General features: G+C 42.1%; 1 protein-coding gene across 1 annotated transcript in view; it reads left to right on the forward strand.

Annotated features, from left to right (window-relative positions):
* LOC124606867 (juvenile hormone esterase-like) overlaps positions 1-24,742 on the forward strand; it is a 143,362-nt gene that overhangs the window by 47,794 nt on the left and 70,826 nt on the right. Inside the window, exons 3-5 of the mRNA XM_047138955.1 lie at positions 6,124-6,400; positions 15,040-15,225; positions 20,898-21,097. Of these exons, the coding sequence (XP_046994911.1) occupies positions 6,124-6,400; positions 15,040-15,225; positions 20,898-21,097 (663 nt within the window). The remainder of the gene's footprint in view (positions 1-6,123; positions 6,401-15,039; positions 15,226-20,897; positions 21,098-24,742) is intronic.

Genomic DNA, 24,742 nt, shown 5'->3' on the forward strand with positions numbered 1-24,742 from the left:
GCTTTCTGGGCCTAGTTGATTATTCTAATACACGGTTCCGTGCAGAGAAGAAATTGTACCACCACGCTACTATCGTTGCTTCGGCGACAACGTCGTAGGAAATAGTCCAGAAGTCACTACAGACAAGAAAGAAGAGGAAATTAGCTTAAATAATACCAGTCCAGGTGATTTAGAGAAACCGCGGAAAAACCTAAAAGCAACAGGTCTTACGGATAATTGCACTCTGCATGGAGGCCACTCCAGTTCCATTTCTGCTGCGTCATTGGCATCTGTCCTGTTGATGTATTAATTATTTTCAAAGGAAAGGAACAATTATATGTCGTGATGAATCCTAAAACAGAGACAGTTACACAAAATAGATACATGATAATGGACTCTCGAGCAAAAGGAGACTCAAGATTAGCAGAGTTCTGGATTATTTCTATTTTCCACGATTTAACTCAAATTTCTCACATTTTAATTTCACCCATGTGTTGAATCGTGTGTCCGTAATCCTTTGCGGGTCGTATATCATCGCGGTTACAAACAATTTTTCTAGGATGAATCAGGGGATATCTCTGCAACATATCATGATATCATTGTAATATGATTGAGGGGCTTTTACGTGATGCCGAGCACACAGAGCGGCCAACCTAAAGGTGAGGATTTGTCTGACCCCATACAACGTGGCCGTTGTGATCGAATGGCAGAGTTTAATACCCACCAACACCGACAAACTTCAGTCCGACACAGGGTAACATACTACTTTAAGCTACTTAGACCAGTTTCTTGCTAATAGAATCTACAATCTGTGAATCCCGTTAATGACGACACGCTATCCTAAATAATAATACTAGTGTAAGCATTCCATAAAATTCTATCTACAAATGAAAATACAGAATATTCTTTTTTCAAGAACTTCCTCCTCGTGCAACGTGTGCTTTAGTTATCGTATTCAAACGCTGAGCAGTACTGACTGTTAGTTGGCCCTGTGTTGCGCATGTGATCAGTGTCGTGAAACAAAACTTTGAACTTAGTGAGATACTGAATTTTAAATAATGAAAGTTGAGCTAATTAAATGCCAAAAGTAACTAACTGCGTACTCAGTGAAAACTATTTAACGAAAATATATTATGAAAGTTGCTTGACATGGAGTGCAGTTTCTGATCGAAATGTCCAGGAAAAGAAAATGCTGCTGTAATCAGAAGAAAAATAACTGAGATTACCTGCACTGTTCACTGTAAATTAATCTGTTTGCTTAGCATAGCACCTGATAATCCTGCCTAGCAACTGTTTCCTAATAAGAATGCAAAGTGAAATCTGCCGCGAAAAAAAAAGTACCTTACGCTCAGCATGTTGTTTTGTATTTGGTGTACTGACGTTCTCGAAAGCAAACATAAATCGACAGATGCAGCAGCCAAAGAAAAAATAAACTACACAGTACAAAATTCAGTTTTTGCTTGTCAGAAACAATCTGTGGCTCCGTGTGGCGTAAGGTGCAATGCACACACGACAAAATATTCGAACCTTTAATATGAAAGATGAAGGAGGGTTTTACTTAAAGACGTTCTCGGCAAAAATTAAACTCTGGTTATTGACAAAAAAGACTGTACAACATAAGAAGACACTAACAATTACGAAATTCTCTCAGGACTTTCAACCAATTGCGTTATTTGTGACATAAAGAAAAAAGAGATCAAATTAACACTAATCAGGCATGTTATTAATTTTGTGTGAGAGAAAGATTTCCTTTAATTAACAGTTTTGACAAAAAAAGATGTTTCATTCTTGCGAATGCATTGGTTACCTTGAAAAATTCCCCCAAAAATCTTCTTCACCAATAGAATCAATAACATACGTTTGCAAACAAGTTTTCATCTCTATAATAAAGTATTGCACATAATTTATCTGCCTCTTTTTCTTTATACATATAAACACATACATAAAGCAAACAGATCTGCATGTTCAAAATAAATGAAAGGATTTGATTTTATGAGCATTAAATTAAATTTCTAAACGTTTATTTAAGTGCTTTGAGATATATAATTGCAAAAACACATGAATTTTTCAGCTGTCCCACTTGTGAGCATGCAATATATAACTGACCATGTGAAAAGCGCAGATTTTCCAGATTTAACGAACACACTTGCTTTTTGCTCACAGCTTCTCCCGTGCACGCATACGTCATTTATCCTCGTATTTCACACAAAAATATGTTTCACAAACCTTTAAGATATTCCACACATATTTGTACGCAAACTTCATCCTTATCTCTTCTGGTTTCGTCCTGCAGTTTTCTCTAGATTCTGTGGAAACTTGTAATTCTGCCCGTAACTAACGCCGCTGTTTAACACCACGCGATTCTAGAGAGTACAAATGTATCTGTGATACTGAGCCGTGTGGCATGATCTTTGACCTTGAAATATGACGTGGTTCATGCATTTTTCAACATCCTTTGAAACTTAACATCGTAATCAGAATAACACAGGCACTGCGATATCGTATTTATCTGCCGATATCGGGCAAGCGACTTTCAACTACAACGTGTAACCTGTACGGGAATATGCATAATGGATGTACGAATACCGGTCGTAGGCGCATGGTTGACGACATATGGAAGTCTGGGTCTGGCCGTGAGCCGTGTACGGATAGCTAAATGGTAAAGCAACCGCTCCCTAAGCGGGAAATCCGGGTTCGAGTTCCGATCCGGCGCAAATTTTCATTGTCGTCATTCCACTCTACAGCTGATGGTTGTCCTTATTCGCAATTGCTAATTCATTTAATGTATAGAAATACCAACAGGTCGTTTTCGGACGGTTCTACTTGTCACCCCTTCTTATCGTCATCTCCAACCTAGAGATAGTAAGCGTATCCTACTCTCACAGTTCTTTTACGCAAATAATGAGTCATCTTTGAAATTGCTCCAGGCGTTTCTGAGTTATGCTTTTATGTCACTCCTTTTTACTCTAAAACCTCAGCAACGGAGTGCAAAGGGTGCCTTAAAGTTCCAGTAAATTTTTCCACACAGTAAGTGATTTTCTGCTAATTATGGTAGGAATTCCTTCACGTGCTATATGTCACTGTCTCTCTCTATTCGCCTTCACCCGTAAACCCAACTCCTTGGGTGAAACGTCAGCGTGGCTGTCACCAATGAGTCTAATGACCCCGAAAACGATGGGTTTGATACTAATATCGGTCGTTACCGAATATTTTTATATGTTATGTCTTCGTACCTCCCCCCCCCCCCCCCCTCCCCCAAGTGATGGTTTGATGGTTTGGATATATTACCCTGACAGTATCTCTCTGTACGGGATTATAATATGGTGTCATAGCAGATTTGCCGTACCCATCGCTTTTGTGTCTGCATAATATTATATACATTGAGAATTCTTATCCCTCTCTTCTGTCATTGTCATTCATTCTTAAAGGTTTGTGACGACAGATCGCTAGACTACCTCTTTTTTGCGAACAGCCACTGGACCTGTGAACGTCCTTTATGCCACGAGCAAATAGCGAAGGTTAAACAGCGCTGACATCACGATTCTGCTGAACTGAAGAGAGTTGTACTGACCGAAAAATACCTCACCGCAGTGCTCAATGAAATGTCGCGGGCTACTTCTGGGAAGGAGTGAGCAAAGCCACACTCGGCGTGCGTGAAGTTTGGCTCGCCGTGGTCAGAACTCGTATAATACGTCCTCTTCTAAGTGTTAACGAACATTAGTGTGGGCCCTTGTCGGGCACCGCTATTCATGATTACACGTTCACCACTATTTTGGTATTTTTGTATTAGACCTTAACGTTTCTTGTAAAGCGTTTAGATATACACGTTCTTGAAGGGTTAGACATAGGAATTTTGTCTTCACTTGCTTGAATCCTTCCAGAAATCATTGTGTTACATCTGTTTAGCTATATTGTATTCTGTACGTTTTCCAAATTGTTTTGTAGCACCATAATCAATGCCTATTCACGAGCACACATGTCTAAGTTTGTTCGGTATTGTGGAGTATTATTTGTATCCAGTTTTAGTACATTTTTACCTGTGTAATAATTCTATTGTTTCTTTCATCGAAAGATAAATGTTATAAGAGCAGTATTCAACTTAGCGGTGTTTCTTCCTTAATAGGAGAGATATTGAAAATGATTGAGTCTTTCAGTGCGAGGTTATTCCCATACTCTATGAATTCTGAACTAGTATCCTCAACTCGATGGGTTTTCTTTTCCTAAACTCTCTCTCAAATTTTATTGAACAGTTCCTTTTTTAATGAGAAAATAGCAACAACGTCCTTCGTCTATCACTTTATTTTCTTACCTTTGTACTGTTTCTCCTGGGTGGACTTGGGTTTTAAAAAAATGTAAACTAAATATTACGAAAATTTTTATAAATAATCGAGAAGTACGCCAAAGAAAAATAGATAGAACTACAATGGGCATGTTATTCCATGGACTCTTGCTCTTCTATGTATGAACTATCTTTCCATTGTCATTCGCTTATGTTACCTGCTTGGATTCGGACCTAAGAGGACGTTCTTGTGTACAGCTTATCTTGCTGTACTGGCTGATAATGGTTATTTTGTCAAAAGAATTTTGTGTATGCGGTCAGTCTATTGTTAGTCTGATAACTAGACTGCCTTAAGTAGATATGGGCCTTAACAAAGAATTTTCATTGTTAGGCGCCATCTTAAAAAAATCTTTAACATTTTTCTTTTAGCTCATTCACGAGACGTGCCGTCGGTTAGGACAATTAACCATATTTCAGATCCCACGAGACCGGAGGCAGCTAATAATAATTTCACAATTTTAGTTACAGATTTTCTTTATACAGGGTGTTACAAAAAGGTACGGCCAAACTTTCAGGAAACATCCCTCACGCACAAAGAAAGAAAATATGTTATGTGGACATGTGTCCGGAAACGCTTACTTTCCATGTTAGAGCTCATTTTATTACTTCTCTTCAAATCACATTAATCATGGAATGGAAACACACAGCAACAGAACGTACCAGCGTGACTTCAAACACTTTGTTACAGGAAATGTTCAAAATGTCCTCCGTTAGCGAGGATACATGCGTCCACCCTCCGTCGCATGGAATCCCTGATGCGCTGATGCAGCCCTGGAGAATGGCGTATTGTATCACAGCCGTCCACAATACGACCACGAAGAGTCTCTACATTTGGTACCGGGGTTGCGTAGACAAGAGCTTTCAAATGCCCCCATAAATGAAAGTCAAGAGGGTTGAGGTCAGGAGAGCGTGGAGGCCATGGATTTGGTCCGCCTCTACCAATCCATCGGTCACCGAATCTGTTGTTGAGAAGCGTACGAACACTTCGACTGAAATGTGCAGGAGCTCCATCGTGCATGAACCACATGTTGTGTCGTACTTGTAAAGGCACATGTTCTAGCAGCACAGGTAGAGTATCTCGTGTGAAATCATGGCGGTGAATCGAGGAAGTACAGTACATACTGACGAAACTAAAATGAGCTCTAACATGGAAATTAAACGTTTCCGGACACATGCCCACATAACATCTTTTCTTTATTTGTGTGTGAGGAATGGTTCCTGAAAGTTTGGCCGTACCTTTTTGTAACACCCTGTATAACGAAATAACATCCCAGGCAGAAAAGGTCTGGGCACAGGATTCCAGTTCCATTATAGGATTTCATTTGTAAATGCTACTCTCGTTATCTTATATTGGGGAATCGAGACGAAACTACGACATGAAGTTACGTACTGCAGTAGTGTACATCGAACAGACTTGGAAAATATTCTCTGGTGCAATAAGCACACGACTTCTCACGAGCCTAGTGTTGGATAAATAAGAAAAGGACAATTAATTATAGACGATTACGTAACTATCCTGAGAACTGAGCTAGTTTACTGAGTGCTTATACACGTCGGGCTAAATTAAACAACATATTACACACTTAATAATATTCCTACATTAGTTATTTCTCTTTTATGCTGAGCCATTGCATTAATGTGTGTTTCTTTTTTGTATAAGTCGCGGCTCATATTTTATTTTATTACGTTACACTAATAGTCACAAAATAATAAAAAAAATTATTTTATTACATTACACCTTCCAAGTCTCATCCTTACCTATTACGTACAAAATAACTCTTGTGTTTATACTGATATGTTGACAGACACCACAGCCAGCAACGAACTGGGAAGGCGTGCGGGATGCGACCGCGTACGGCAGCGACTGCGTGCAGAACACGGGCGACGGCTCCGAGGACTGCCTCTACCTGAACGTGTACGTGCCGGGCGTCCCAGAGCAGGGCGCTGGGCTGCCAGTCATGTTCTGGGTCCACGGGGGGAGGTTCATCCGCGGGGGCGGGTCCGACAGGGAGTACGGCCCGGACTTCCTCGTCTCCTATGGAGTCATACTCGTCACCATCAACTACCGGTTGGGACAGCTCGGTACGTTCGTTCATCGTAAGAGTTGTCCAACATTTGCTTTAGAATCCGAATAGAAGTGCAAGAAACTATGCACCTCAAACCTATTACTTCATTCTGAAACTCATTTTGAACTATGTAGAACAAATTAGAGGGTGGCGCACGAAATGTGTTACCATTTTGTTTTTGAATATAAACTTTATTGTCAATACAATCTGAATTGACGCATGGTGCAGGGAATGGCAATTGAATCTCAATGTAGACAAGTGTAATGTGCTGCGAATACATAGAAAGATAGATCCCTTATCATTTAGCTACAAAATAGGTCAGCAACTGGAAGCAGTTAATTACATAAATTATCTGGGAGTACGCATTAGGAGTGATTTAAAATGGAATGATCATATAAAGTTGATCGTCGGTAAAGCAGATGTCAGACTGAGATTCATTGGAAGAATCCTAAGGAAATGCAATCCGAAAACAAAGGAAGTAGGTTACAGTACGCTTGTTCGCCCACTGCTTGAATACTGCTCAGCAGTGTGGGATCCGTCCCAGATAGGGTTGATAGAAGAGAGAGAGAAGATCCAACGGAGAGCAGCGCGCTTCGTTACCGGATCATTTAGTAATCGCGAAAGCGTTACGGAGATGATAGATAAACTCCAGTGGAAGACTCTGCAGGAGAGACGCTCAGTAGCTCGGTACGGGCTTTTGTTAAAGTTTCGAGAACATACCTTCACCGAAGAGTCAGGCAGTATATTGCTCCCTCCTACGTGTATCTCGCGAAGAGACCATGAAGATAAAATCAGAGAGATTACAGCCCACACAGAAGCATACCGACAATCGTTCTTTCCACGAACAATACGAGACTGGAATAGAAGGGAGAACCGATAGAGGTACTCAGGGTACCCTCCGCCACACACCGTCAGGTGGCTTGCGGAGTATGGATGTAGATGTAGATGAAAGGAACCAATGAAGAGCCGTCCATAGAGATTTGTTCTAACTCAGCACATGCGCAATATGTCCACCATTTCGTTTCCTAACTTCCTTCAGACGAACACTGAAGTTAGTGATTACCCTACGGCACATGTCTTCCGTAATTTCACTGCAAGCTTGAAAAATAAGTCTTCTGAGCTCCATTAAATCACGTGGACGTTTCGGGAAAATTTTTTCCTTTAGGTACCCCCAAAGAAAAAAGTCAGATGGATTGAGGTCTGGACTATTGGGGGGGGGGGGGGGGAGGGGGGCAATTTTGTCCGTCATTGAAGCGACCTGAAAACCTGAGTAAAATGATCCGCATGTCGAAATGGTCGTGCAAAAACTCCAACACAGTGTTTGCAGTATGTTGCCTTGCTTCATCTTGCATGAACCACTGCGTGTTTATGGGCAAGGCAGTAGCAAGAAGCTGTGGAATGAAGCTATTGCGAAGCATCCTCAAATAACGCTCGCTGTTCACAGTTTCTTCAAAGAAAAAGGGTCCAATAAGTCCGTGACTGGAAATTGCTGCCCACGTTGTAATCCTCGGAGCATAATGTTGTCATTCATGAAGCACTTGTGGGTTTTCAGTGCCCCAAAAGCGTACATTTTATTTGTTAACCTCACCGTCTAAATGAAAATGCGCCTCGTCTGAAAACCAAACGTTGTTGAGAGTTTCTTCCCTATCCTCCGCCCACTGAGCAAACAGTAGTCTCTGCTGCTTGTGTTCTTCAGTGAGCTTCTGTGCACAGGTCATCTTGTATGGGTACATATGGAGGTCACTTTTAAGAATGCGTTGAACGGAGCGTTTGGATATTCCCAGTTGCACTGCTGCCTTTCTACACGATTTCCCGGGACTTCTCTGTACAGCAACTCGTACCGCTTCAATATCCTCCGGGGAACAAATAGGCTTAGGCCGAGATCGCTTCGCTTCCAATACTGTTCCTTCCTGTACAAATTTATCGTACAACCTGTGGATGGTCTTCTTGCAAGGGACCCATCGTTTGTTAAAATGTTGTCGAAAACGCCTCTGAGTCACAGCAAGGCTTTTCGTTTCATGAAAAAGTAGCACAACTGCTGATCGTTGCTGTGTCGTCAGTCTTCCATTGTCAGCCATTGCTGCTTACTAGTCTCCTAGCGGCAGTATCGTGAATTAGACGTCATTTCGTAACTCATTTGTTTTTCCAAGCTCTCCTGGTACTGCTGTAGAAATCCCAGCGGGATATGTAATGTACGTCGTAAATTGCAAAAGAAACAATTGGTAACACATATAAACCCATATATTTCGTGTGCTAGGATCATTTATGTGCGCTTTTCCAAATATCCTACTTGCTGCAATACAAAACACAGCATGAATCCGTAGACTTGTAATAACATTCAATGTAAAACCGAAATGTTGTATAAAACATCTAATTTGACCTAGTTCTTTAGTGAACTCGACAATGGGATCTGATATATCATTTCTGATTTCATCTGATATATCATTTGCGAAACTACGGAACACTTCCAGTTGTGATTCATTCAATAGCGGAAATGTCATGTGGAAAGGATGTCGCAGAATGGTGAAGGGTACGAAGTAATTGTGATAGCATTACTTCTTTACACTCCGAAACCGATAGAATATCAAGCATAAATTTTAACCGCTGTTAGCAAACATTAAATTTTTCATACTCAGACATGAATTGGCATAGATAATTACCACTGCCGCATTGATGCCAGAATAACGTGCACACAATAGTGTTCATCGTTACAATGATGCAAAATTAATATTTTGTTTTGAAAGAAATATCACATATTTGTCTCAACTGAATTATTCGATAACCACACCATACTCAGTGATGAATTATGATACTATCCACTTCCATTACAAAGATAACAACAAGTATCCATAAGTTACGTTTCAGCAGTCATTAGCAATTTATGTTTAAGTGTACAGAACAAATCATGTGAATAATTACGGACTGGTAGGTAAAATACTAAGAGAATCATGCAGTTAATTACTGAATTCCAATAATCATCGGTAGAAGTGCATAAGTATTGCATCTGCCAACATATTACTTACATTATTGGATTATTAATAAAATAAAATGCATTATTGTACAACTTGCATTTGAAAAATGTATCTCGACTGTTTGCGAGTGTAAAGGCTGCAAAATCCACTGGGGGCCGAACCGCACAATAACCCTAGTTCGGGTGTAGGGTGGCGGTGGGGTGGGTGGACTGCTGTGGCCTGTCGTGGGGTTGTGAACCACTGAGGGCTACGGAGGGACGAAGCCTCTCCGTCGTTTCTAGGTCCCCGGTTCAGTCACCAAGACCACTTTCCTCAAAATAATAAGCCGTCAGTTAGGACATTTATGATCCAAGTGGACATTGTACGCAAACATGGGTAAATGTAAGGACGTGACAGAGTAGCGTAAAGGGATAGTCGTGATTGGCAGCGCCCATGGCCATATATTATGGTGTGGGAAATTGATGGATCTGTTGGTGTTTCGCGGCAGACTGTTCAACGTGTCTACAGGCAGTGGTGTAACAAACGTGACCACGAAACACGACTCCTGAATTGTGGTCGGAAAAAAATCCTACCGGAGACGCGTTTCACGGCTTTTGAATCAAAATCGCTTCCAAACTCAGCAGGAATTGCTGCAGACGATGAATGAGAGTCCATCACCAACTGTAAGCGAGAGAACATTAAGACCAGAACTGGACGTAGTGAACATCTGGAGTCGGTCGCATCGCAGAAGGCCATTGCTCACAGAGGCACATAAATCGAAATAGTCGAAAGTGGACGGTAGCTGATCGGCGGAACGTAATGTACTCTGACGAATCATGGTTTTGTCTATATTCAGATGACGCACGTCGTCGAGTGCACCAAAGATCATGTGAAGCGTTGCATGCTGAATGTGTGGAACGTCAGGTTCAAGCCGGAAGTGAATCGTGATGTTTTGGGGGGTATTATACTTTTGATGACTTGGCCCGCTCACTGAGACGATCACTAACACGAACCAGTAACTGTATTTAAACATTCTGAACGATCAGGTGTTGCTTTTCAATCAACATCTGCTTGCTATTGCTACCCCTATTTTTCAACACGACAAAATTTGGGTTCATCGTGCTGGAAGAATATGTGAATGGTTTTCAGACACTCCCCCACCCTATACATCTCAACTGGACTGCAAAATCCACCGGGGGCCGAACCGCACAATAACCCTGGGTTTGGTGTGGGGTGGCGATGGGGTGGGTGGACTTTCTGTGGCTTGTTGTGGGTTTGCGAACCACTGAGGGCTACGGCAGGACGAAGCCTCTTCGTCGTTTCTAGATCCCATGTTTAATACACAGTACACAAACTGTTCATATGTCGTATCATATATCACACGACCACATTTCTTGCTATAATTTCTGTACACTCTTACGTCGTAAACAGAAGCCTTCCCAATCCACTACTTTTCCTGAGATACAATTGCAGATGCAAATAACTTTCTGGTCATTTACATATTCCAGCATCATTCGTTAATCTTCCTGTATATTTATCTAAAATGTTCATTACTTTGTGAGCATAATTTTCCACTTCTAAGTTATTCATAACTCAACGTACACATTACCTCTTCAACGACAATAAGTAGCTCAAAAATCATGTAGTTTCCCGTCCAAAAAACTACAACAATGTGAACAAAGATTTACAAAAATTGATACGTACAAAGTAAAAATCCAGGTATTAGTAATTAATTCTGTTTCTTCAGCTCATACGATACGATCTCTTTGCTTACAGGTCTACACTCCAGATGGCACTATCAACTGAAGATTGTGCGTTATCTTCAAAGCATTTCCATTCTAGCCAGAAAAGTCATAGGCCTGTGCTTTATTTCTCTCCAAGCTAAACTGGTGTCCAAAATTAAAGCACAAACTCCTATTTCCCCTTCCCGTGTGTAATTCACGACATAATTATTCAAACTGTCAACAGATGTCCGTACATCTAAATGTACATGGATACTCTGCACATTACACTTACAAGTCTGGCAGAGGGTTCATCGAATCACCTTAACAATAATCCTCTATTATTCCAAAACACGATCGTGTTCTGCACGGCAGATGGCATTCCGGTTAACGGACAAACATGCCAACGATGACGTCAGGGCAGCTATAAAACGGGTAGACCACACCCACAATCGCTCTGTACACAGTAAAAGATGGTACAGTATGAGAAGACGTCTACCAGACTCTGCGGTGGAGGGCCGTAGGAATTATGGAAGGAGGACAGTAGCAAACTGATGTGGCACGATGGTTTAATGTGAATCGTTCCGCTAGTTCTCGCATGAGGCGAGAATTTATAGAGACCGAAACTGTATCCGGAAGACCAGGGCAGAGCCCACCACGTGTAAGATCAGAAAGAGAGGACCGTTATTTGGCTGTAAGGATACAACGGTATCGCCTTAGTACTGCACATCAATTGGCATGTGACCTCGCACCATCCATAGGACGTGTTGTACCGCGGCAAACGGTATACAGAAGGCTTCAGCAGAGTGGCTTTTATTGTTGGAGACCTGCTGTATGTGTACTTCCGACACTCTTCACAGAAGAGAACGTCTAGAGGAGAGTCGTCAACATGCTTCCTGGACGATCGAACGGTGGGCCAATGTTCTTTTCACAGCTGAGTCCCGATTTGGTCTGGAGAGTGATTCTCGACGGATTCGCATCTGGAGGGAGCGTGGAACACGATTTCGGGATCCAAACATTGTGGAAAGAGACCGATACCGAGGAGGATTCCTAACGGAGTGGGAAATTGTATGGGTAAATCGGCAAGGTTTAACTGCTGTTAGGTATCTTGACGAGATCTTGGAATCTCGTGTGCGGTTGTTGCGAGGTGATGGACGATAATGCTCGACCTCGTAGGGCACAGGTGGTATATGTTTCCCTGGAAAAGGAAGATATTGGACCTCTGCCATGGCCTGCGCGCTTTCCCGATTTGAATCCCATAGAGCATGTCTGTGATGCACTAGGGAGACGGGTTGCATCACGTCAGCATTCACCTGCCTCTCTCCAAGACTTGCGAGTAGCTCTGCAGGAAGAATGGTCGTTATTGCCTCAATATGACAGTCATGACTTCATTCGCAGCATGATCCGTCGTTGTCACGCCTGTATAGCTGCCAGAAGTGGTCACACCCCATACTGAGCACATTAACCAGTTGTCGCAATGTGTATGAAAATCCGTTAAGTTGGAAAAAAAAAGAAGCGTTATGCATGTTGCCGTTGATTACGTTGTGTATTCTTTATAATGTTTGTACTTTAATATCACCCGTTTACGCCGTTTTGTGGCAAAATAAATGCAACCTTTCATAATTTCCATTTGTTGCTTTAATTTTGGACACCAGTGTACTTTGTACCGGATACGATCTAAATGGACGCAGTTCATTGAGACTATGCCGTTTTCATCTCACAGCAAGAATCATTTCCGTCGCACGATGTATTAGGTTCATCTGAAAATATGTCAAGAAACTGCATCCAAATATTCACTAGCAACAAGGAGAAAAGGTGGTTAAGATGGAATTCCTGTAAAAAATTGAGTGTGCAATGCTGATATCATTGCAGTCCTCAAGAACTGATGACAGCTCAAACAGTGGATTCAGTAACAATATACTGAAGGTAATATCTATAAAAGAAAAACGAACATTATATCTTCACATTACATAATGAGTAGAGACTTTAAGAAGAAACAAAAGACCTCAGTTAGAACCTACCTAAAAGATTTCAATTAATCAAATACTTCATCGAAACTAAAATAAAAATTGTGGATTACTTTTTTCGAAAAACAAATAGCAAAGCATCAGAATTGTATCTGAATAGAGTACCTAGTCAATTTAAGCATCAGCATTTCTAAGTATATTGATCTGTGGACATCGACGTCGACGTCATTAGAGATGGACCTCTAGTTAGGAATAGTGGTGAAAATAGGCAGTGTTCTTTTCACAGGAACCACTTGTCACGTTTTAAGCAACTGTGAGAAAAAAAAACAAGAAAACCTGAATCTGGATGGTTGTAGATTTGAACCGCCGTCTCCCCGACTTTGGGACCAGTGTCTTACCACTGCAGCATCTCGCTTGGTGTAATTTTCGTATTACGACTGATCCACTATTCACTCTTTTACTATTCACTGCTATTCGACTGATGTGACATCTCAAGTTTAGGTGCTTTGCACCGGGCATTTCCCAGTTTGTTTGGATGTCACTATGTGAAACCTGACCGTCAAAGCTATGAGGATTCCAGTTCGTTTTCTTTTTTTCCTAACAGCATCCTAGAGTGTAGGTGGCCCAAGTAAGACACTTGTAAACTACCAGCAACTGTAATGTTGTGTGTGCCGCACTGTTTTTTTTTTTAAACTAATTTGTGTCTGATTTTATTCTGAGAAGCTCAGTAATGTATGTAAATACCGTAAATGTAAATTTGATTCAAAAAGTACTTGAAGTGAAGTGAAGTGTAGCTTGACAGCAACAAACTCTTTAGCGTGCAACCCGCAACGATAGTAGTTGTGAATATTTGAGTGCGGATTCCAAAAAACAAAAAAAAAAAAGACAATTGATTTATTAAAAAAAAGAGAACTGTTAATCTGTATCTTGTGGAAAGAGGACGTGTTGCTAGACCGTCGCTCAGAATGTGTTGTTACATTTAATGAAAATTGATATTTTAGTGATAAAACCGAGTAAAGTATGTGTAAGAGTTGCCAAAATATCTTGTTTTTGGAAAATGAGGTGAACTTCATTGTCGTCGCCGTCTATCAATCGACAGAATTGTAAGTGTACAAAGTTCACTAAAATTCAGGAAAAGAAATGCATTCTCTATAGTTTTCATTCAATAAGTAACAACCTCTCATAATTTCTTAATTACAGTAATTGGATTATGTTATTGTACAATAGTATGGTGTTGAACTCCATTGACCAATTTTGATGTAGCAGAACGTGTAGGTTGAAGGAAGTTTGTGTGCTAAGTAATCTCCTTTTCTCACGAAATGCAGATTGCTGTTTAATCTTATTTATTTACAACAGTGGTCCCTTAGGTATGAAAAGCTACGAAAACTTGGGATCTAAGCTATCCTCAATACGGCCAAGTAACTAACAGGGTCGTATTTTAAACTTTAAAGAACAATAACTTCCTCGAAATTGTAATACGTTACCAACTGGTTCAGAAGATGATCGTTCAAGGAGGCAGCAACCAAAATTCGGGTACCAGTTACTACATAATGTAAAAATCTCAATCAAAAATCAATCTCTCTCTCTCTCTCTCTCCAAACACATATATAAATATTCATATTATTATTATTAAAAGAAGTCATTTTATGAATCTATTGTTTTGCTAGACCAGGAGCTCTGCATTGTCGGTTGAAGTTAGATAAGAGACGCCATCATCACATTTCGGAATTATGTGGGCCTGTTTATAGTTCTCGGATATACCGTAAGAGCAATACGCTCTCTCATGATGGTATTTTTATTTCATTGGATATTAAACTAAATGATCTGTTTGATATCGGGGAATATAAACAGAGAGAGAGAGAGAGAGAGAGAGAGAGAGACGGGAGAGGGGGAAGTGGCAAAGGAAAGTTTCATTCAAATGGATGGATTTATGGTAAAAAATTATAAAAATAAAGCATATTTACAATAGGACAAAACCACAGATGTTCGAACTAGCAAAGCTGCTCGCGTTTGCAGGTTTCCTGAGTACCGGTGACGAGGTTGCCCCTGGCAACGCTGCCCTGAAAGATCAGCAGCTGGCGCTATCATGGGTGCAGCAGAACATCGCCAGCTTCGGCGGAGACCCAGAGCTGGTGACGCTGTTTGGAGAAAGCTCGGGGGCCATGACTTCCTCCATCCATTTGGTGTCGCCGCTGACAGCTGGTCAGTATCTGGCGCGTCACTCACGCGCGCTATGAAACTACTCCACTGATGTGCAAAATTTTTCAGTTTTAACATTTTTGTTGATACAGGACCAGCAATCTTATTTTTATTACTTCGCGAACCGTCTGTTAGCAAATCTGTCATAGTTGCAGTACGTATGTTTGCGATTACTTTCGAAGCAGCTGGTTCATTCTCAAGCCTGACCTACTTAAGCCTTTTTTTTTCAAAAGAAATTAATTATTTTTATTCATACATACCAGCATTTAAAGCGTCTGGTCTTAGTAACTAACTTCACAATGGCAATGCATGCCTTATACTGCAATCGTAAATGAGTGTCACAATCAACACAAATCAGAATCAAACTGCAGGCGAACACAGCCAACAGTACAAGGAGAAGTTCAACGTCGCTAGTGTTGTATGACACAAAATTTGTAGTCGCACAACAAATGTATTTTTATTTATTTATTTTTTATTGTCATTTTTTACTTACTGCGACTCTTTAATAAAGACGCTGGAATGCCTCTTATTTAATATGATGCGCCGATTGGCTGTGGACGAGTGCCTGAATATGAAACGCCTGTCTTATATTTAAATGTACAAACTAGTACGCACGACACTATAATTTGCATTTGTGCAATGCCTGTATATTTGCCATTGTCATTTACTACATTGATGTAAAGATTAATAAAGGTGTTTTGATGCATCCTCACTTAAAACGCGACACGGCCATTGGCTGCGGACGTGCGCTTGTAGACTAGACTCGACACCAACGCCATCGAACATTTCCTGGTACTGTTGGCTGTGTTGGTCTCAAGTTTGATTCTGACTTACTGAGCACTCATATGTTGGCTGTGACACTCATTTGCTATTACTTTGTAAAGCTTGTATAGCTGTTATGATGTTAGTTATTGAGAGCAGGCACTTTCAGTGCAGGTATGTCTGAATTCAAGTACTTAATTTCTGTCACATTTGAACTGTTCATATCGTAATTTCACATTTGTATTCACTTATTTCACATTTGTATTCACTGCTCACTGAAAACTACGTACTGTTTTTTGTAGCCTCAGTAGGTCAGGCTTGAGAATGAATCAGCTCCTTCGAAACTAGTCGCCTAACATGCATACTGCAACTTTGACAGATTTGTTAATAAACTCTTCAGGAAATAATGTTCGAGAAGAGATCATCTTTCGTTAACGAGTTGTCGAAATGATTACTTAGTAAGTTTAGGCTTAATCATAAGACATTTGATATATGGCAGTGTTCAGTGCATTAACTAGAAAAGTTCTGAAACTAAATACACACATTTTGAAAAAGTAATAGAAGGAGAGAAAATTTTCTTCAACAAAAAAATATTCTGAGTGGCCAAAATTCAAAATTAATGGGAAGGTACTGCTCAAGCCTTTGTGATGCATTTATACCTAACGTCCGACATTCAAATCGCTACTGACCTGACTCACAGTAGTGTGGTTCTACAGAAGAAACCTGAGATCTGTTGATCAAAAACTTGTGGTCGTTGTATGCGTCGGTTTATGCACAAAGAAACATTGCCTCTGCATTACTGAAGACCGAACTGTAGCCCCTACGACGATAGTCTGACGATATCATGTAGCTGCATACAGGTAGTGATGAGTCACAAATAATCCGTGATACATGTGTGTTCTTATAGTGCAGCTAGGTGCTAGTAGCTACGATAATAGCTAAGAGGTGTCACTATCGTACAGGCAAGGAAATGAAATCTTTGGCACACAAAACGATGTATTTTTCGTAAATAAGTTTCATCTTTTGCCAATATTATGTCTTTTGTTAATTACTAGTTCTTTGGGGTGTTTGGTTCTTAGAGTCGATGAAGGAATGAAAGTGATATAATGTGACATGTGAAAATCTGAATTTTTGTTAACTGAGTATATGATAGCGGCGTAATTAGTATCTGGATAGCGTGAGTGAGCCATTTACACGAGGAGAAATCTATGCTATGTAATTCGGCAGTTTATGGTACTGAGGAAACGAGAAATATACGACTAACCCAGCTCCAGCTGCTTCGTTCCCGTAGACTGCGTGGTCTGCATTGCCTGTTTTCTGTTTTATTTTTGTTTCAAGTGAAATACCGATCTTTACAGATTTAGCTTTAAAAATATTTCAATATAACGAAATACTTTCTTAAGAATTTTCATCCCTATTTGACCCCTTTAGATGCAGAATTTCTAACCGATAAGTCAAATACAAATTTTTATTGACGTAACTTTAAAAATGCTTTAGTAGTACTTTAATAACGATTTATTTAAAAAAAAGCTTTCACCCACTATTTTACCCCCTTAGTGGTTGATTTCCAAAAATGCTGAAACTCGCATTTTATATTTCTGACCGAGAAATCAAATACCAATTTTTGTATTGCTAGCTTCAAAATTACCTTAATAGCGACATATTTCCAAAAAAATCTTTCGTCCCCTACGTCACACCCTTACTGGTGGAATTTAAAACAATCCGTTATTAATGGGAACGTACGATATTTGATCTACATCCAGACAAAATTATCCCATTGTCCGCCCCCGGTAGCTGAGTGGTCAGCGTGACAGACTGTCAACCCTAAGGGCTCGGATTCGATTCCCGGCTGGGTCGGAGATTTTCTCCGCTCAGGGACTGGGTGTTGTGTTGTCCTAATCATCATCATTTCATCCCCATCGACGCGCAGTCGCCGAAGTGGCGTCAAGTCGAAAGACCTGCACCAGGCGAACGGTATACCCGACTGGAGGCCCTAGCTACACGACATTTCATTTCATTTCAAGGGTTAAATTTCCAAAAACACTGAAACACATGTTTTATACTCAGGAAATGACAGTATGTCGAAATTTTCATACAACTATTTACTTTTATTATACAGCTAGTAAAACCTGGAACCTGAAAACGTTTGATGCACGCTTCAGATACGGTCAGAGTGGTTAGTTTCAACTACAGCTTTTCTGGCTAAGGAACACTACTCGCTTTCCAACAGGGAATCACGTGTGCTGCAGAAAATCACCGAAAGGTGAGTGGACATTTTCAGTTGGCAGAACAACATACCACACCACCGCACACCCTGGACATTGTTCGGGCGTCGTACATGGCCCGTCTTCAAGTGGGACAACCAGTCCCGTGACTCTGACTTTGTAAAATATCGCCTAAGTCATGAAAAACAGCCGTAACTACCAGCAGCAACATCTTTACACTGAATGTTAATACACATCCAGCTTACCAGACGACTAACTGCCACATCCGTATGGCAGTGACGTGGCGCACTGCCTATGATGTGCTTCAAGGCTGCTGTTCACAGGGAATTCCGTTTGTGAGGAAGACCGTGGGGAAGTGTGGCAGAACCATTCTCGACACATGATTAGGTGCAACTCTTCTTTTCATTGCACCCCAGATTTACTTTGCACGATTTAGATCTGGAGATGTTGATGACCATTCCATACAGTGGATGTTTTCAACTACGTTAAATTCCTTCTATAATTTCATTCGACAAGAACGAGCAAAATCGACCTTAAATAGCAATCTGTCTTAACTGCACCTTCGGATGCAGCCCTTGATCTCGTTTCTTTGGTGTTATCACCATTCATAAAAATGAAGCTGGGCGATAGAGGCGAACGAGAGAAAACAACTGCTATGGACATCTGCTGAAGCACAGCTGAATTACAAAGGAAGGATTCGACAACATGCATCAGTGGCGGCACCGCAAAACAAAGGCTTCTGGAGTACATGCAAAAAAAATGCGTCATCATGTAGCAACGGATGGAATTTCACAACTCGAAAAGTCAATCACTGTGCCCAAAAGAGTCATTAGATTACCCCGGAAAACGTAAATCTCGAAAGTCGTGTGGTGATTTGAACCTGTTTGAATGCGGGGAGAGTGCCGTAACTATTGCACCATGCAGCTTAGTCCTTGATTTACCATAAGTGTCAGTTCGAAACATGTCGCATTCATTTAACTGAAGTGACAGAAGTCATGGGATACCGATATGCCCATATACAGTTGGCGGCAGCATCGCGTACACAAGGTATAAAAGGGCAGTGCATCGACGGAGTTGTCTTTTGTACTCAGGTGATTCATCTGAAAAGGTTTCCGACGTGATGATGGCTTCACGTTGGGAATCAAGAGACTTTGAACGCAGAATAGTAGATACAGCTAAATGCATGGGACATTCCGTTTCCGAAATCGTTAGGGAATTCAGTAATTCGAGATTCACAGAGTGAGCCGGGAATCTCAAATTTCAGGCATTATCTTCCACCACGACCGAGAGCAGCGGTGTTTGCCTAGAGTTGTCACTGGTAACAGACAAGCAACACTGCGTGAAATAACCACAAAAACCAATATGGGACGAACGATGAACGTATCCGTAAGGATAGTGCTGCGAAATTTGGTGTCAATGGGCTGTGGCAGCAGACGCCCGACGCTAGTGCCTTTGCTAACAGCATGACATCGCGAGCAGTTTCTCATGGGCTCGTGACCACATCGGCTGCACCCTAGACGACTGGAAAACCGTGGTCTGGTCAGATTTCAGTTGGTAGGAGCTGATGGCAGGCCGGCCGCTGTAGCCGAGCGGTTCTACGCGCTTCAGTCCGGAACTGTGCTGCTGCTAGGTCGCGGGTTCGAATCCTGCCGCGGGCATGGATGTGTTTGATGTCCTTAGGTTAGTTAGGTTTAATCAGGTCTAAGTCTAGGGGACTGATGACCTCAGATGTTAAGTCCCATAGCGCTCAGAGCCATTTGAACCATTTGACAGCAGGGTTCGAGTGCGGTGCAGATTCCACGAAGCCATGTACCCAAGTTGTCAACAACCACTGTGCAAGCTGATGATAGCTACATAATGGTGTGGGTTGTGTTAACATGGAATGAACTGTGTCCTCTGGTCCAATTGAACCGATCATTGACCGGAAATGGCTATGTTCGGCTGTTTGGAGACAATTTGCACCCATTCAGGGACTTCATAATCCCAAACAAAGATGGAATGTTTAAGGATGACAATGCGCCACAATTGTTTCGAACTGGTTTAAAGAACATTATGGGCAATTCGAGTAAATGATCTGGCCACACATCGAACATTCATGGGACATGATCGAGTGGTCAGTTCGTGCAGGAAATCCTGCACCAGCAACACTTTTGCAACTATGGACGGCTATAGAGGCAACATGGCTCAGTATTTTTGCAGTGGACTCCCAATGACTTCTTGAGTACCGAGCGAGGTGGCGCAGTGGTTAGCACACTGGACTCGCATTCGGGAGGACGCCGGTTCAATCCCGCGTCCGGCCATCCTGATTTAGGTTTTCTGTGGTTTCCCTAAATCGCTTCAGGCAAATGCTGGGAGGGTTCCTGTGAAAGGCCACGGCCGACTTCCTTCGCCATCCTTCCCTAATCCGATGAGACCGATACCTCGCAGTTTGGTCTCCTCCCCCAAATCAACCAACCAACCAACTTCTTGAGTCCACGCTACTTCGAGTTGCTGGAATACGGTGGGCAAGAGGAGGTCCGAGACGATTTGAGGAGGTATCTCATGACTTTTGTTACGTCAGTGTGCAGCGTGATTCCATTTTGTACGGACAGCTTGACGCTCATTTGTAGTGTTTATTAAGATTCATCTTTTCATTTTCCTATTGTTGATTCTGTACGACGTACTTTGAGTGCTTAACCTCTCGTACAGGGTTGTTCTCCAGAATCATCCTGCAGAGCGGAAACTTCATCGGACGCCCAGGCCCCTTGGAGGCAGCTCGCAGGAACGCATTTCGTCTGGGAGCAGCTCTTGGCTTCGAGACGGACGACTCTGAGCAGCTGGTGGACTTCCTGCGCTCTGTCAGCGCTACAGACCTGCTAGTGGATAACTCGTTGATCCTGACAGACGAGGTACGTCAGTTCCTAAGCAACGTCTCTGATCGCTATCAGTAACATCTGCGCTTTGGATGGAAAAGTTTTCCTGAAAATCCGGGGCTGTTGCCAACCAGATAAAAAAATGCTTTGTTCCTCCAGTTTAGATGTCAGTCGATCATCGCAGCTGTAAAAAATATTTGATACAGACTAACAAAAGTGCGTCGAGTTCTTTTAGCATGAGAAATATTTGAACACGACGTCTAAAGATTGCCACGTCGCGATATGTGCGCTACAAAATAAGTACGTGAGGGGACTGACAGATTTTCGTCCAGTGTCTGTGTAGCGCATTACATTAATTACAAGCACTGATGATTATCAGACTTCAAGCCTTGCAGGTAATACTTATATTCAGTTTGCAACTATTAGTGCAAAAGTGTGCTGTAAGTCTGTAAGTGTGTGAGCTGTAACAGTGTGCATAACCGTCATGGAACGTCGGAGAGCCATGTCCACGTACTTCGGCGTGTGTAGGTCAAATCAGACATGTGCAGATGATTGTGTATTGTCGAAACGGTCTCAGATTTGGCGCTTCAATGCCACCGGTTAGTGACAGTTATCAAACAACAAACGTAAAGCAATGGCTGAACGTTGTCATGTCTGATGAACAACGTCGAGGAAGAAACACAATATTGCTGGGTGATACAGGCAGCACTACAAAGAGGCGAATATTGTAGGAGAATTTTATAGATGAATTATGTTGTGGACTGGCAAGACCGCCAATCCACAGTGACGGGTAACCGAAAGGCACGCGCTTAAACTCACGCAGGCTGGCGTGAGGTCTGAAACAGGATACGTAATGAATGCTATAAAGAAAAGTACGTAGCTGCTGGAATACTTAACTTTAATCCACAACTGGTGAACATTGGTCTTGTTACTGTACATGCTTCATTAGATACACAGCAAAGGATAAATGGCGCCTTGCTAGGTCGTAGCAATTGACTTAGCTGAAGGCTATGTTAACTATCGTCTCGGCAAATGAGAGCGTAATTCTCAGTGAACCTTTCCTAGCGAAGTCGGCTGTACAACTGGGGCGAGTGCTAGTAAGTCTCTCTAGACCTGCCGTGTGGCGGCGCTCGGTCTGCAATTACTGACAGTGGCGACACGCGGGTCCGTCGTATACTAGCGGACCGCGGCCGATTTAAAAGCTACCACCTAGCAAGTGTGGCGTCTGGCGGTGACACCACAAATTAACCCACATAGCAGGCATTATTAAATGGTTTGTAAATGAATGAGTTCTCGGAGATCCCATTCACATGTGTACGTTGTTTACGTTTTGTGCAAAGGATTTTGACCGCTTAGAAAGTCAAACACGTGAAGTTACTCGTTGGCTGGAGTACCACCAATTAAACTTCAAAACATCTTCCTAGTTTCTGTATCTCACGATTCGTAGCTAAACTGGTCCACATCGATCGTCGTGTGAGAGGTGCCCGTAATTATTAAGCGTTTGCCGGTCGGAGTGGCCGTGCGGTTATAGGCGCTACAGTCTGGAACCGCGTGACCGCTACGGTCGCAGGTTCGAATCCTGCCTCGGGCATGGATGTGTGTGATGTCCTTAGGTTAGTTAGGTTTAAGTAGTTCTAAGTTCTAGGGGACTGATAACCACAGTAGTTAAGTCCCATAGTGCTCAGAGCCATTTGAACCATTTTATTAAGCGTTTACATCTTCTCCACTATAGCGTCTACTATCGTCAGCTTTGTCTCTTTGTATCTCAATACACGCTTGGTAGGCTGAGGCTGGGTGAGGTTTGTAATACCTTACGTCAGAGATTGTCCGGCCAAGTTGATGGTTTGGCAGAACTTGGAGGACACACACACTGTAGCAGACTGAGTAGACTGACCGTTGCCGCTTTGCCACCTACTTCTGCGCTCCGTATCCTCTACTATTTTTTAATACGATTAGGGCAGATTAATAATGTTGCGAACGATTCATTCGATGTCAGATTCATGATTAGAAAATCATTGTCTTGGTAACCACAGTAACCACGTGGATCTCATCAGTGACTTCTCGCATGTGTTCTACAAGTCGTTGCCTCATCCTCTTCCCTTCTCATGATTTAAACATATACATGTGTAAATCTTTAGACGAGAGTGTGTGAGATCGTATTAGTAAAGATTCCGTGTTCCGAGCTTGCCTCCATATTGTCGTGAGAGACATGTTTGTCTAAAAGAAGCATAACTTGAAAATTAATGTGTAAATGAGGTCCTTTAACCAAGTATTTGTTTCTCTAGTTTCAATATATACCTCCTACTGAACAAAATGTTTTGACTCACTGTACGGCTCCACACTTTCTGTTTACTACTGAAAACCTGCCTTGCACAAGTTAGCATATCACATTGCACAGCAGCGTGATTTACGCTCTAAGGGAAATAGCGTCGCACCACGAAGGAATTATCCGAATGGGAAGGAAATCGGTAGATTTAATGTACGTACGCAGACAAACAAGTGATTACAGTTCCAGAAAAATAGGATGGTTTATTCAAGATAGAGCTTCACAAACTGAGCAAGTCAATAGCATGTTGGTGCACCTCTGGCCCTTATGCAAGCGATACTCGGCTTGCCATTGATTGATAGAGTTGTTGAACGTCCTGCGGAGCGATATCGTGTCAAATTATGTCCAACTGGCGCGTTAGCCGATAGGAGGGCCCTGCCAAAATGTTCAAAATGTTTTCAGTTGGGAAGTGATCTGGCGACGTTCCTGTCCAAGGTAGGGCTTGGCGAGGACGAAGACAAGCGGGAGAATGTCTCGCCGTTTGCAGACGGGCATTATCTCGCTGAAATGTAAGCCCAGGATGGCTTGTCATGAAGGGCAATAAAACGGGATCTTCGACGTATCGCTGGGCTGCAAGGATGCCGAGAATGATAACCGAAGGGTCCTCCTATGGAAAGAAAAGGCAGTCTTCACTATCACTACTGGCTGGCCGTATGGCGGGCGATGGGTTGGTATCCAACTGCTGTCCGGGACGTGTGTTTCACTTGCAGATGCAGAGGATTTTATTCGAGGTATTGTTACAGAGTAGAGCAGATCTTCCGTTAAGCAGATAACGTTTCTAGTTTCAGGACTAGGAGTAGTTATTTTGTGGATTTGTGGTGACAGGTCATGTGTGCAATTCTTCATAATTTCACAGGATAGAATCATTAACTGTTAAAACCGAGAAAAGCTTACAAGGCGGCACATTAAAAAGTTTCAATACTGCTTTCAACAGCCTGTGGAAGGCGTTGCATGCAGCAGCATATACGACGAGCGATTTTGAGGTTGTGTTCCAAAAATGAACAGCATAGAGACAGAAGTGATGACTTTTCTGCAGGACCTGACCATCATTTTGCAGGACAATGCTCAAGCACGTACAGTGCAACCTGTTACTGATTTGTTTGACTGATGGGGCTGCTAAGTGCTATACCACCTACTGCACTCCCCTGACTTAAGCCCTCGTGAGTTCAACTCGATTTCTAAACTGAAGGAAACACTTCACGGCATTCGCTTCAGAACTGCTACAAATTCGTCCGTCAATAGACCGCGCCGCTCGAACTATCAACACAACTGGCAGTGCTAAGAGTATCCTACGACTTCCGCATCGCTGGCAACGGGTTATACACAATGCTGGTGACTACGTTGAATGTCAGTAA

The sequence above is a fragment of the Schistocerca americana genome, chromosome 3 (assembly GCF_021461395.2).
Source record: "Schistocerca americana isolate TAMUIC-IGC-003095 chromosome 3, iqSchAmer2.1, whole genome shotgun sequence".
Taxonomy (NCBI): domain Eukaryota; kingdom Metazoa; phylum Arthropoda; class Insecta; order Orthoptera; family Acrididae; genus Schistocerca; species Schistocerca americana.